The 11,432-nt window shown below is 45.7% G+C and overlaps 1 protein-coding gene across 8 annotated transcripts; it reads left to right on the top strand.

Moving 5' to 3' along the window:
• The first annotated feature begins 948 nt into the window (after nt 1-948).
• On the top strand, nt 949-11,352 carry CUNH12orf43 (chromosome unknown C12orf43 homolog). 8 transcript variants are annotated; one of them, XM_021710290.1, is made up of 6 exons: nt 949-1,112; nt 4,602-4,680; nt 4,777-4,896; nt 8,679-8,752; nt 9,309-9,399; nt 9,917-11,352. In XM_021710290.1, the coding sequence occupies exons 1-6, from the start codon at nt 968-970 to the stop codon at nt 10,266-10,268; spliced, it is 861 nt and encodes a 286-aa protein (XP_021565965.1). In that variant the 5' UTR covers nt 949-967; the 3' UTR covers nt 10,269-11,352. The 8 variants fall into 8 exon arrangements, with proteins under 8 accessions (XP_021565965.1, XP_008051890.1, XP_008051892.1 ...); XM_008053699.1 differs by having other exon boundaries at nt 4,602-4,644; nt 4,798-4,896; nt 9,911-11,352; XM_008053701.1 differs by having other exon boundaries at nt 4,602-4,644; nt 4,798-4,896; nt 9,914-11,352.
• The last annotated feature ends 80 nt before the right edge of the window (nt 11,353-11,432 follow it).

An 11,432-nucleotide genomic window follows, 5' to 3' on the forward strand; every position in this document is an offset into this window, starting at 1 on the left:
GTCTAGAACTCCTGGGTTCAAGCTATCCTCCTGCCTCAGTCTCCCAAATTGCTGGGAGTACTGGCATGAGCCATCACACCCAGCCCAGAGAATTTATTTTAATGAAGTTTTGACACACTAATTTTCAAATGTAAAACATGAAACAAAGCATTCAAAAGACAAAAAAAAAAGTATGATTTATTCATTCTTCACTGTGGAGTATCTTAACTGTAGAGATTCTAATGTTTTTGGTCTTGGATGGATCCTGGGAGTCAGTATCCTTTTAAAGTTCCCTAAATGTTTACAATGTGCAGGCGTGATTAAGAAGTTCTGGGCCAGAAAACTAGAGTGTTTCTCAGACCAAACTGTGAATATGAATCACCTAGGACAGTGCCTCTCAAACATTAGTGTGCACACAAATCACAGGGGGTCTTATAATGTAGGTTCTGATTCAGTGCGGCCCATGATTCTTCATTTCTAACAAGTTTCCAGTTGTTACAGATGCCGCCAGTTCATGCACCATGCTCTGTGTAGCAAGGCCTAGGTTATTCGAGGAAATACAGATACTGGGTCCCACCTACCAGAGATTTTGATTGGGTCAATTTCGTGTGTGAGACCCAAGAGTCTACAGTTTAACAAGATTCCCTAAGGTGTATCTGATGCCCAGCTGGATTTTAGGAATTGCTAGAATAAATCATATCACATCAAACTACTCGTATCAAAACTTGGGAGCTAATCCTGGTTCTGTCATTAGCTCCTTAGGCGATTCTCTTCCCCTCTGGAGATTTCGTCATTAAGAAAAGATTAGAGAAATTGGTCTCTTAGGCCTCTGTGGCGCTTACGTTTGAGAACCGCCCAAACTGGCCAATGGCGGCCTGAGTCTGGGAACTACAATCCCCACGATGCCCTGCGCTCCCCCGCTCTCACGCGGTTGCGCAGGAGGGACGACAAGGGAGATCTTTCCCCCAATTCTTTGCGGTGGCTCAAGATGGCGGCGCTCAATGGCGCCGTGAGTGATTCGGAAAGCAGCAGCAGCAGCAGCGACGGGGAGCAGCTGGCACGGTGCCGGGAAGCGGCGATGCCGGCCTGGGACTTGAAGAAGGGCCCGCAGGAGGCAGAGAAACCAAGAAGCGGTAAGGGAGGCTGGCCGAAGGGCATGGGATCCCTTGGGGCCTGAGAGGATGGATGATGAGGGAGCCAGTGGGACTCGACTTCTTTGCCCGAGAGAGCTCCAGGGACTGAGTGGGTTCAAAGCGCGGTCGGTGCAGCATAGAGGATTATTTGGTTATCGCTGTCGAGGAAACAGAAGCACCTAAATGTCTCCTGTTTCCTTTGGCCCATTCTCACTGCAGCACATTGGAAAGGCCGCCACCTCTCTGAGCTTGCTGCAGCGACAGCCCCCTCTCCAGGATTACCTCCAACACGTTCTCCCACCCTGAGGTTGCCAAGGAGCTGAGTCCAACGTTTAACTGTGAATTCCTAGTGCCTTGGGAATAAATCCGAAACCCCTCGACATAGAGATACTTAACTGTGGATAGAATCCAGCGGGTCTTTGTGTTTGGAATACAAAAAAATTGCATTTGTATTTTTTTATTAATCTCTAACTGAACTTTAGCATATCTTGCCATCATGCATGTGAGTAACAAGCCACAGTAGTTTTGGCGATGTTACTTTATTCCAACAGAAGTCACAGATCTTCATACCTCGTTATAATTTTTGCAGCTGTATAAGATTTTGGGAGAAAATCATTTACATTCACCCTTGCTTTTAAAATTACACAGTTAGACTTATCTCTAGATCTTTTGAATGCATTAATAAAGCACACATATTGACATCACAAATTTAGTTGTTTACTATTAATGATGACTAAATTTCAGTGTCATTTGTAATCGTATATGTTGTATTTTATGCATTGAAAACGTTTTTCTGAAAGAGGAACCAGGTTTCACCAAGCTGTTAGAGAAGGCCACAGCCCAGCAAAGCAAGCTAACCCCTGCGTTAGTTTAAAAAGACTAACCCATTCACTATCTGCTTACCCAACAGGTATCTTTGTAATGAGTCAGGGAGCTGGGATTCCAGCAGACTCCCAATCTATTTGCTTTAGTTTTGACATAGTGGATTCCTAATTGGCAGTGTCAGGAGAAGTTGATATGAAGTGCTGGTTTGGACAAGTAATAGAACTTCTGGGAACTGCAGTTTATTTGTAAAAGGCCTGACTCGTAAGGTGGTTGTGAGTCTCAAATATGAACAAGTTATGGCCAGTGTATAAAGGGATATATACAGGAGACGTGGCATGCAAGATACCAGCTTTACAACTCATTGTTTTTGTGATACCATAAATCCCCTGCTGAATAAAGGAGGTGCTGCTGCAGATAATAGGTGCTGTTATTAATTGAGCACCTACTGTGTGCCAGGCAAGATGCTGGGCATTTGGAGTACATTGTGAGATGATCCTTGTAATAGCCAGGAGTTGAGAACTCACTATCTGGCCCTGTTCTAAACACTTTGTACTTGTCTGATTTAATCTTTCCAGCAATACCCCAAAGAGGATATCATTAGCTCCATTTTATAGATGACAAAGCTGATACTCATTAAGGTGAAGTAACTTGGCCAAGGTCATCTAGCTTGTAGGTGGCAGAAACAGGCATAAATCCAGGCCTATCTGACTCCAAGTTCATACTCTTTATTGCTATTGTGCCACTCCCTACCATGGCAAGTATCTGTTATAGGCAAGACTCCCACTCTTTGGTCCATGACTATGTGGAAATATAGGTCACTATTTTATTTACAATAACCTCTAGATACAGCTCTTAAATCCTGTGATGAGGAACTGGTCACCCAGACCCTCAAACCACTTTTAGAGAAGCATATACTTTGATTTATTTGTCCAACATTTATTTCAAATTGCAGCACTATACCAGAAGCTCTGGATACAAAGATAAAAAGGCAGGCCATGTACTCAAGTAGCTTACAAATCCAGGGAAGAGAAAGATGTGTAATCAAAGCATCCAAAACACTAACTCTGGAAGATTGATAGTCTTATCTCTATTTTATAGATGAGAAAACAAAGGTTTGGGGACATAAGTGACTTACTCAGGGTCATACAGCTTGTCAGTTGCAGAGCCAGAACTCAACTAAACTGTTTCCCTCTGGAGTCTACTGTTTCTCTTCCATAACAGTACTTCACATTCATTACTCTGTAGTGATGATGGAGATACTCTTCTTCCTTGTGATTGTGTGCTCAAGAAGAAAGTCTAGGTCTTTAAAAGGCTGTCCCTCCAAACCCACATTACCAATACCAGGAGCACTAGGTACTTTTTGCATACTGTGTTGTGCTCCAGAGCACAATGACAGACCACAACGTACTAGGAAACCAACAGAATGTGTATATATGATAACATAAACACAACAGTATCCCCTGGAGTTGTTTAATATATCGTGGCCCTCCATTGGGCCTAGAGTTACCGAGTGTTTGTTTTGTCCGGTTGGCCTCTTAAATATATGAGTACATTTTTTCCCATTATTCAAGTTAGAAACCGAGAGCTATCTTTCACATCTCTCACACCCTGTAGCCAGTTCATTGTAAATCCTGTTGACTGCATCTTCAAAATGCATCCATCCAGAATCCAGCCACTTCTCGCCACCTCAGTTATCATGGCACACTCCCTGTTTCAGCCTGTGCCTCCTGACAGTCTCACTCCACACAACAGCCAGAGATATTCTATAAAAGCCTAAGACTGTTTTGTTCCTCCACTCAGAAGCCTCCAGCAGCTCCTCATCTTCCTCAAAGCCCAAGTCCTCCCATTGGCCATGTGGAGGCCCTTTGTGATCCGGCCTCCATGAGTTCTTTGTTGCAACTGCTCCCCAGCTTGCTAACCTCCCTGCTGGTTCTAAGCACACCAGAAAGGCTCCTGCCTCAGGGCCTTTGCAGATACTCTTCCCTCTATTTGGAAGACTCCCAAATACTCACTTGGCTCACTCCCTCACCTTTCTCTCAAATCACCATTCGAATGTTACCTTACCAGTGAAGCCCTTCCTGCACACCTTAACATAATGATCCCCTACCTCCCTCTCCTGCTTTGTTTTTGTTTTTTTTTCCATATACTATTTGTCATCTCCACCAACTAAAATGTAAGCTCAATGAGGGCAGGGTATTTGACTAAGTTGTTCAGCAGTTAGAACACCTCGTCAGTAAAAAGCACCTGGTATTTGGTTGAATGAATGACCACAAGGCCAGGCATCCCTAATGTTTTGACCTGAAACTGTAATTGGCATAAAAGCCACCTTCTCTATCTTCCATAGCACTTAGCACACAGCCAGGAATCTGGAATAGGCACTCATTAAAATAAAATTACACTTAGACTTACGTGCTCAGCAGAGCATGGGTGGCTAAGAGGGAGGCTCTAGAGCAGATGGCCTGGGTCTTCGACCTAACTGTCACTTAGGTATTTTACGCTTTGACTTTCCTTCTTCTGCAAAATGGCTACAATGATAACCCCTTTAATGGGGTTGTTGGGAAGCTTCACTGAGGTATACATATAAAAATTAGTTAACATAGCATACAACAGATACTGCTCTTCATTGTTTCCTCCATAACTGCCACAATTTTCATTTTTCCACAGGTGCTGCAAATAACCAGTTGCGAGCCTCCCAGCCAAGCCTCAGGTATCATGCCCTTTGGGTTCATTCAGCAAACCTTGTGTGTGCCAGATGCTGAGCTATATCCTAGTAATATCCGAATGAAAAGATACACATCACCCCTGTGCCCCTGGGGGCAGCTTCTGAGCTGGCAGGAAGTGAGGTCCTTTTGTGTTGTAGGCACAAGGTGGATGAGCACGAACAAGATGGCAATGAGCTTCAGACCACCCCTGAGTTCCGAGCCCACGTAGCCAAGAAGCTGGGAGCCCTACTGGACAGGTAACCAAAAATGTGGCTTCTCTTTTCCTGCCCATGTTAACACGAACAGCAGTGGCTCACGTTGGCTGGGAGCTCACAGTTTCCAAGCAGGCATGTGACATGCATCCCCTCATTGCATTCATGGACAGCATATTGTATTGATCCTATTGTCCTTATTCTCTAGGCGAGGAGACAGAGGCTGTCAGCAAAGAGATGTGTTTGCTTGAAGTCACAGGGAGTGAGAAGAGCTGGGCCTCAAACCCAATCCCGTTTCTTAACTCCTGCGTTGTCCTGCCACCATGAGAATAAGAGAGGAGCCCCAAGAAGCCAGAGCCCATCTCCACCATGAGAGGGCAAGGAAGGGCTGATTTCTTATTTCTGCAGTGCTTTATATGTAGCAGGCACTGTGCCAGACACCTCTATCTTACATTCTTGGCACAGGTTGAAAATATAGTCTGTGAAGATTTAATTCAGCATTTCTAAAGTAGGTACCAAGGAATACTACCTGTCTGAGTCCATTCGGCAGCTATAATAAAATATTATAAACTGGGTGGCTTACAAACAACAGAAATTTATTCTCATGTTTTGGAGGCTAAAAAGTCTAAAATCCTAGGTGGGATTAACAATAGTCAAGATTTGCCCGGGGATGGGGGAGCACACCTCATCTACAAGGGTACCTGCACAATGAATATTTGTATACCTAACCCTGAACTGTACCCCACAATTTAAAAAAATAAAACAATCCAGGCTCGGTGGCTCAGCCTGTAATCCTGCGCCTTTGGGAGGCTGAGGTGAGTGGATTGCCTGAGCCTGCGGGTTCGAGACCCGCCTGGGCAGCGAGACCTCATCTCTACAATAAATAAAAAAATCAGCCGGGCGTGGTAGCACATGCCTGTAATTCCGGCTACTCGGAAGACTGAGGCGGAAGGATCGCCGGAGCCCAGCAGGTCGAGGCTGCGGTGGCCGGGAGCGGCCACTGCACTCCAGTCTGGGCAACAGAGTGAGACTCCAACTCAAAAAAAAAATAAATTAAATAAATAAATAAATAAATAAATAAATAAAACATAAAAAAAGAGTCCCAAATCAAGGCACCAGCAGATTCAGTGTCTGGCGAGGGTTCTCTTCCCGGTTCATAGATGGCACCTTCTCACTGTATCCTCAAGTGGTAGGAAGGAGCAAGGGGACTCTCTCCAGCCTCTTTTGTAAGAGCACAAATCCCAGGGTTCTACCCTTATGACCTAATCATCTCTCAAAAGCCCCACCTTAGGTGTGAGGATTTCAACATCATAATTTGAGGAGGGCACAAACATTCAGACCTTAACATTAGCCCAAAGTGTGACTCTAGAAAAAAGTCCCACAGCAAAGAAGTTTGAGAAACATTATAACTGCCTACCTCTATGTGCCCTTGGAGATTGAGATTCATAGTGGTATATTCTTCTGAGAATTCTTGTAGAGAAGAGACCTATGTAACTGTGTAACCTAGCATTTTCCAAACTTGTTTGGCCACAGTGCCCTTATTTCATAGAAGACCACTCAAGAAACCATGGAACATGTTTCAGGATACACTGGTCTAGATCCTTTCCTGATTGGCAGAGCCCTAGCAGGTTGCAAAAAGAAGATTAGGACTTGAGACCATAGTCTACCATTTGAAGTAGATACCTATATTACTGTATTTTGCATTGCAATAGAGGAAAACCTAAGGCTGGGCAGTTTATAGACAAAAGAGGTTTGTTTGGTTCTGCAGTTCTGCAGGCTGTACAAGAATGGCATCAGCATCTGCTTCTGGTGAGGGCTTCCAGAAACTTCCAATCTTGTTAGAAGGGGAAGGGAGCCAGAATCACATGCAAGAGAGGAAGGAAGAGAGATAGAGGAAAAAGTGCGAGACTCTTTTCAACAATCATATCTCAAGGAAACAAATAGAGCAAGAGCTCACTCATTACTTCAAGAAGGGAACCAGGCCATTCAGTAGGGATTCACCCCCATGACCCAAACACCTCCTGCCAGGCCCCACCTTCAGTATTGGGGGTCAGATTTTAACATGAGGTACAGAGGGGACAAATATCCAAACTAGCACAATATCAGAAAAGACAAATGAACCTTCCCAAAGTGTAAACCAACTGTTGTTCTGAGACAGAATTTTGGACTGGAGCCCGGCAGCCCAAGTCCCCACAAGTGTTAGTGCCAGCCCCCCAACTTGAGAATGTGGGAAGGTGTTTAGGAAGATCAGTTACATTTCAGCCCGGCGGAGCACAGTTTTTCTTCCTGACTCTTTGGTTTCAGGGTAAACAGTGCCCACTTGGCATTGCAGTGAGCCACCAGGTATGTTTTCCCAGATGGAAATCAGTCAACCATGGTCAGAATATTCCCTGCAGTGTTTTCATGTTTCTCTCCAAGGAGATTTAAATGATGCTTCACTTGGACCCTTGTATTAGATCAGGATCTCTCAGCCTTACACCGCTGACATTTTTGACTGGGTAATTCTTTGTTAGGAGTTGTCTGTCCTTCTCATCATGGGATATTTAGCAACATCCTTAACCTCTACCCACTAAATGCTAGTAGCACCCACCCCACCAGTAGTGACAACCAAAAATGTCTCCAGTTATAGCCAGATGCACCTGGGGACCAACACTGGACCACTGTGTTATTTCAGAGACTGGAGACTGAATGGCATTGTCTTCACCCCTCCTCCCCCGAATAGGGTTCTGGGGGACGACTTTGATGTATATGGAAGGAAGTCAAGGAAAGTGCCCTGTCACTGCTGTGTTTGCTGTGAGGACTTTGTTGAGAGCCTTGTTCTCTACCACACAGCGACTTCGTCATCAGCATTCACAAGAGACTTCCTTCCTGATCTTGCTGTCCCTTTAGAGAGATGTGGTTTATTTTTATGTTAGTAGTCCTGTGAAACTTGTTGCTTATCTTGATGACAATAATCTTCATCATCATCATGGCGACCAAGTACTAAGCACCTGCTTGTGGCCAGACTCTGTGCTAAGTGCTTGGTATTCATTTTCTCATTTAATCCTTGTGATGACCCTAAGACGTAGGTGCTGTGGTGGTTCCCAGTTATTAATAGGTAACAGAAACTCAGAGAGAAGGTCAGTTGCCAAAGGGGACATAGCTAATAAGTGACAAAGCCAGGATTCACAACCCAAGTCTCTGAAGTCTGAATAAGGCCAATGGATTGTATCAATTTCAACTTCCTGGTTGTGGTAGTTTACTGTAGTATGCATTGGACTCCCATTGAGAGAAAATGAGTCAAGGTTGTATGGGATATCTGTATTATTTCATTCTGTTACATGTCTGTCATCTTAAGTTGGAAAAAAAAACAGGTCTGCTTTGCTCTAGAAGCTGACCACTTGCTCTGCTCTGAACCACTTCTCTAGACTATTCATGGACCCTTCATGCTTGCTGCTAGGACTCACAGAGAAAAATGTAGCCTCTGTCTCTGGCAAGTGTATAGAACTTACTGACTACACTTCCAGCTTTCTCTTCCTCCTGCTCTCATTTCTCTTAGTCTTATTTGAAATTGCATTCATTTTGTTGTACTGTATCTTCAAAACTTCTTCAGCACTTTCTGGAATAACGTGAGCTTTAAACAAATGAAGCACTACAGTTTCAGTTGGCAGGGGCTGGTCAGCATGTTATGACCATAGACGTTAGCTTTCTTACCAGGCCAGCATGCTCTCTGCTTTTGCATACAAGATCACATGCCCCTCTCCCCTCCATTTATAAAAAAAAGTTAAATAATTTTTTGCTGTTACCTAAAAATCTCCTCTTTAGCCAGCCATCTCCTCTCTCCTTAGCTTTATTATCATCTCAGAAGTAGCAAAGGAGCCAGCAAAAACTGAAGTACAGAAAGTCACCTCAGAGGATGACGGTGAGTATTTGTTATTCTAGTAATAACAGCTCCTGTTTATTACACACCTACTGTGTGTCCAGAGCTGGGCAATACAGTTTTTGTCTATTACCTTCTTTTATCTGCTCATCCTCTGCTATAAGGCAGGTATTAGAATGATACCCCCATTTACAGACAAGAAAACTGAGGCTCTGAGAAATGAAGTCACTTGTCTGAGGCAGCCTTGTCTGTCTATCTGAGCAGGAGTCCTTGACTGCTGCACCTCCCAGCCTCTCCTGTCTGTGTCTCCAACTCCTTTGCCACTTTGGAGGCTGCCTTAAGTAGGGGGCTAAACTGTTGATTTCTAGAAGGCTCCGAGGGCTTGCTGACCTGATCTGGCATCCTCTCAAGTACCACATCCTGAATTGAACCTCAGGCATACCTCTCATCAGACATAGCATCATGTTGTAGTTAGAGGACTGTGATTCCCAGCTCTTTGCCTCTGGACTAGGAGGGCAGGCTCGGCACCTGGGCAGCCTCGGTACCTGGGAAGAGAGGTTGGTGTCTGGCGATGCTGACTTTGCCCTTTGGATCTTAGGCTTCCGCCTTTTCTTCACGTCCATTCCTGGAGGCCCTGAGAAGGAAGCTTCTCCCCCCTCCCGCCGCAAGCGACAGCCTTCCAGCTCCAGGTAAGAGCTCACACCTTCTCCTCATGCTTTCTCCTTTTTGCTCCTCTTCCATCTTGACCTTTTCCCCAGAATAGCCAAGCCAACTCCTGTCAGGTCCATGGCCAAGGAAGCCACGTCGTCAGGCAGCTGGAGACATACTGCATTCAACAGAGGGTGAAGAGGTTCTCCTGGGCTGTGGCTTTGGGTGTTTGTTGCTGTTTGAGTACCCATCTTGGGCTAGACACCTCACTTTGTCATGTTTGCCTCCTGAGACATCCCTGGGAGTCCTAAGCTCTGCTCAGATCCCCAATTATAGATGCTACTGGGAGTTAAAGAGGCTAAGTCATTTAGTGAGGTCATAGGGCTGGTAAACAGAGAAGCCAGTATTGGGCCCCAGGTCGGCCCCACTCTCAAGCCTGAGCTGTCTAGCTGCCTCCCTCTGTGGCCTCCTTCAGGTAGCCTGGATGAAGGGAGGGCAGATGAGACAGCCCCAACCCAACTTCAGCTAACCCCCACTGCTCTCACTTTGCAGCAGCAGCGAGGACAGTGATGAGGAGTGGCAGAGGTGCTTGGAGGCAGCTGTGTCGATATCCGACTTTCTCCAGGAGTCAGACATCCACGGTCCTGTCAGGGAGGAGAAGAAGGCAAGAAAGAAAAGGAAGTCGAAAAAGAAAGCAAAGAAGGCTGCCAGGGTCGACTCGGCTGTAACCACCGCTGTCAAAACCAATGGCGCTATGGTCCAGAAACAGGAGAAGGAGTCAGGCAAGCCCAACAGGGACCAGATGCTGTTTGGGATCAAAAAGAAAAAAAGAAAGAAAAAGGCCAAGAAGGCCAGTGAGGCATCTCTGTTCCCACCAGCAAAGAGAGCCACAGCTGTACCTGCAAACTGACCATCTGTGGGCACAGGGCCCAACTAATTCTGAGGACAAGGTACCCCCTGCAGATGAGGGATTTTCAAGCCCCACCTCCCTTTCTGAGTTCAAGGACTTGGCTGGCAAGACTGGCTCTGCCCACAAGAGCCTGATCATCATGGGGGCTTGCGCAAGAGTCAGGGCAAAGAAGTGGCTGTAGGGCAAGAAGCCTAAGCAAGGCTTGCTGCTCTGTGTCCTCACAGAGGGTTGGGGCACACCTGTGGTTCCAGAACATTCCATGGCCTCATGGAAGAAGGAGCCTTTCAGTTATTCAAGACTAGTGACTATATGATGAAGCTTCTATCTCTCCACAACTGTTAGGTGGGCAGAGGAAAAAAAACCTTTCACCTTCCAAGCCACCTTTTTAGCCTGCTCTAAGAAACAGCCTTCAGAAAATGAGAGAAGGGATCCCCAAGATGCCAAGGTGCAGAGAAACTTTTGTTCTTCTCCCCTTAACCCATGTAGAATTGATAGAACTGCCTGAAAAAAGGAGAGAGAAGTTTACCCCCTAATTTTCCAACTTTTCTTTGTCTACAGCTGTGAATATACCATACATGATGATGTCTCAGCCTAACCAGATTATCAAAAATAAACTGCTGAGGGGCCCAAAACAAAACTTAGAGTGATTTGGGTGTTGCCTCCCTGTCAGTGCTGAGCCTCGAGACATTTTAAACATCATCCTCCTGCCTGCCTCCCTCGGATATGTTCCTTCACCCCAGCTTCAAGGCTTCAGGAAGTCCTTAGCCCTTGTGGACTAGGTTTCATGCAGCAAGGGTATTCTGCAAGACAGAATAAAGTGGAATCTGGCTTCATTGCCTTCATGGTCGGTTTCAACAGAGCAAGAGAAGCAAAGACCTGAGGTGGGCAAGTGTGTGCGCTGGGACCTGCCTCTCTCCATAGGCCCCTTGCCTGCCTCAACCTCCCTCTGACTGTCCAAGCCCCATCTGGGTGATTTGTGGACAAGCAAGAAGTTTCCAGTACATCTTTCATTGACTTTACTAAAAGTTAAGTAAACATACAGGCTCGCCCTTGGCTGGCTACAAGCCATAGGGGCTGCTGGTTCCTTCCAGGCCTTTCCTTAGTCCCAGGGTAAAGGTGGTATGCTGAGGACCAGGTTCTCTGCAGCAGACCCAAGGAGATGAG

This window comes from Carlito syrichta, unplaced genomic scaffold (genome assembly GCF_000164805.1).
Source record: "Carlito syrichta isolate Samal-C Ts95f unplaced genomic scaffold, Tarsius_syrichta-2.0.1 Scaffold288377, whole genome shotgun sequence".
Taxonomy (NCBI): Eukaryota; Metazoa; Chordata; class Mammalia; order Primates; family Tarsiidae; genus Carlito; species Carlito syrichta.

Excerpts from the sequence above, each read along its gene's own strand:
- CUNH12orf43 (XM_021710290.1), top strand. The coding sequence starts at position 968 with ATGGCGGCGCTCAATGGCGCCGTGAGTGATTCGGAAAGCAGCAGCAGC. Across the intron at positions 1,113-4,601 it reads GGCAGAGAAACCAAGAAGCG|GTGCTGCAAATAACCAGTTG; the intron begins GTAAGGGAGGCT and ends ATTTTTCCACAG. Across the intron at positions 8,753-9,308 it reads AGTCACCTCAGAGGATGACG|GCTTCCGCCTTTTCTTCACG; the intron begins GTGAGTATTTGT and ends TTTGGATCTTAG.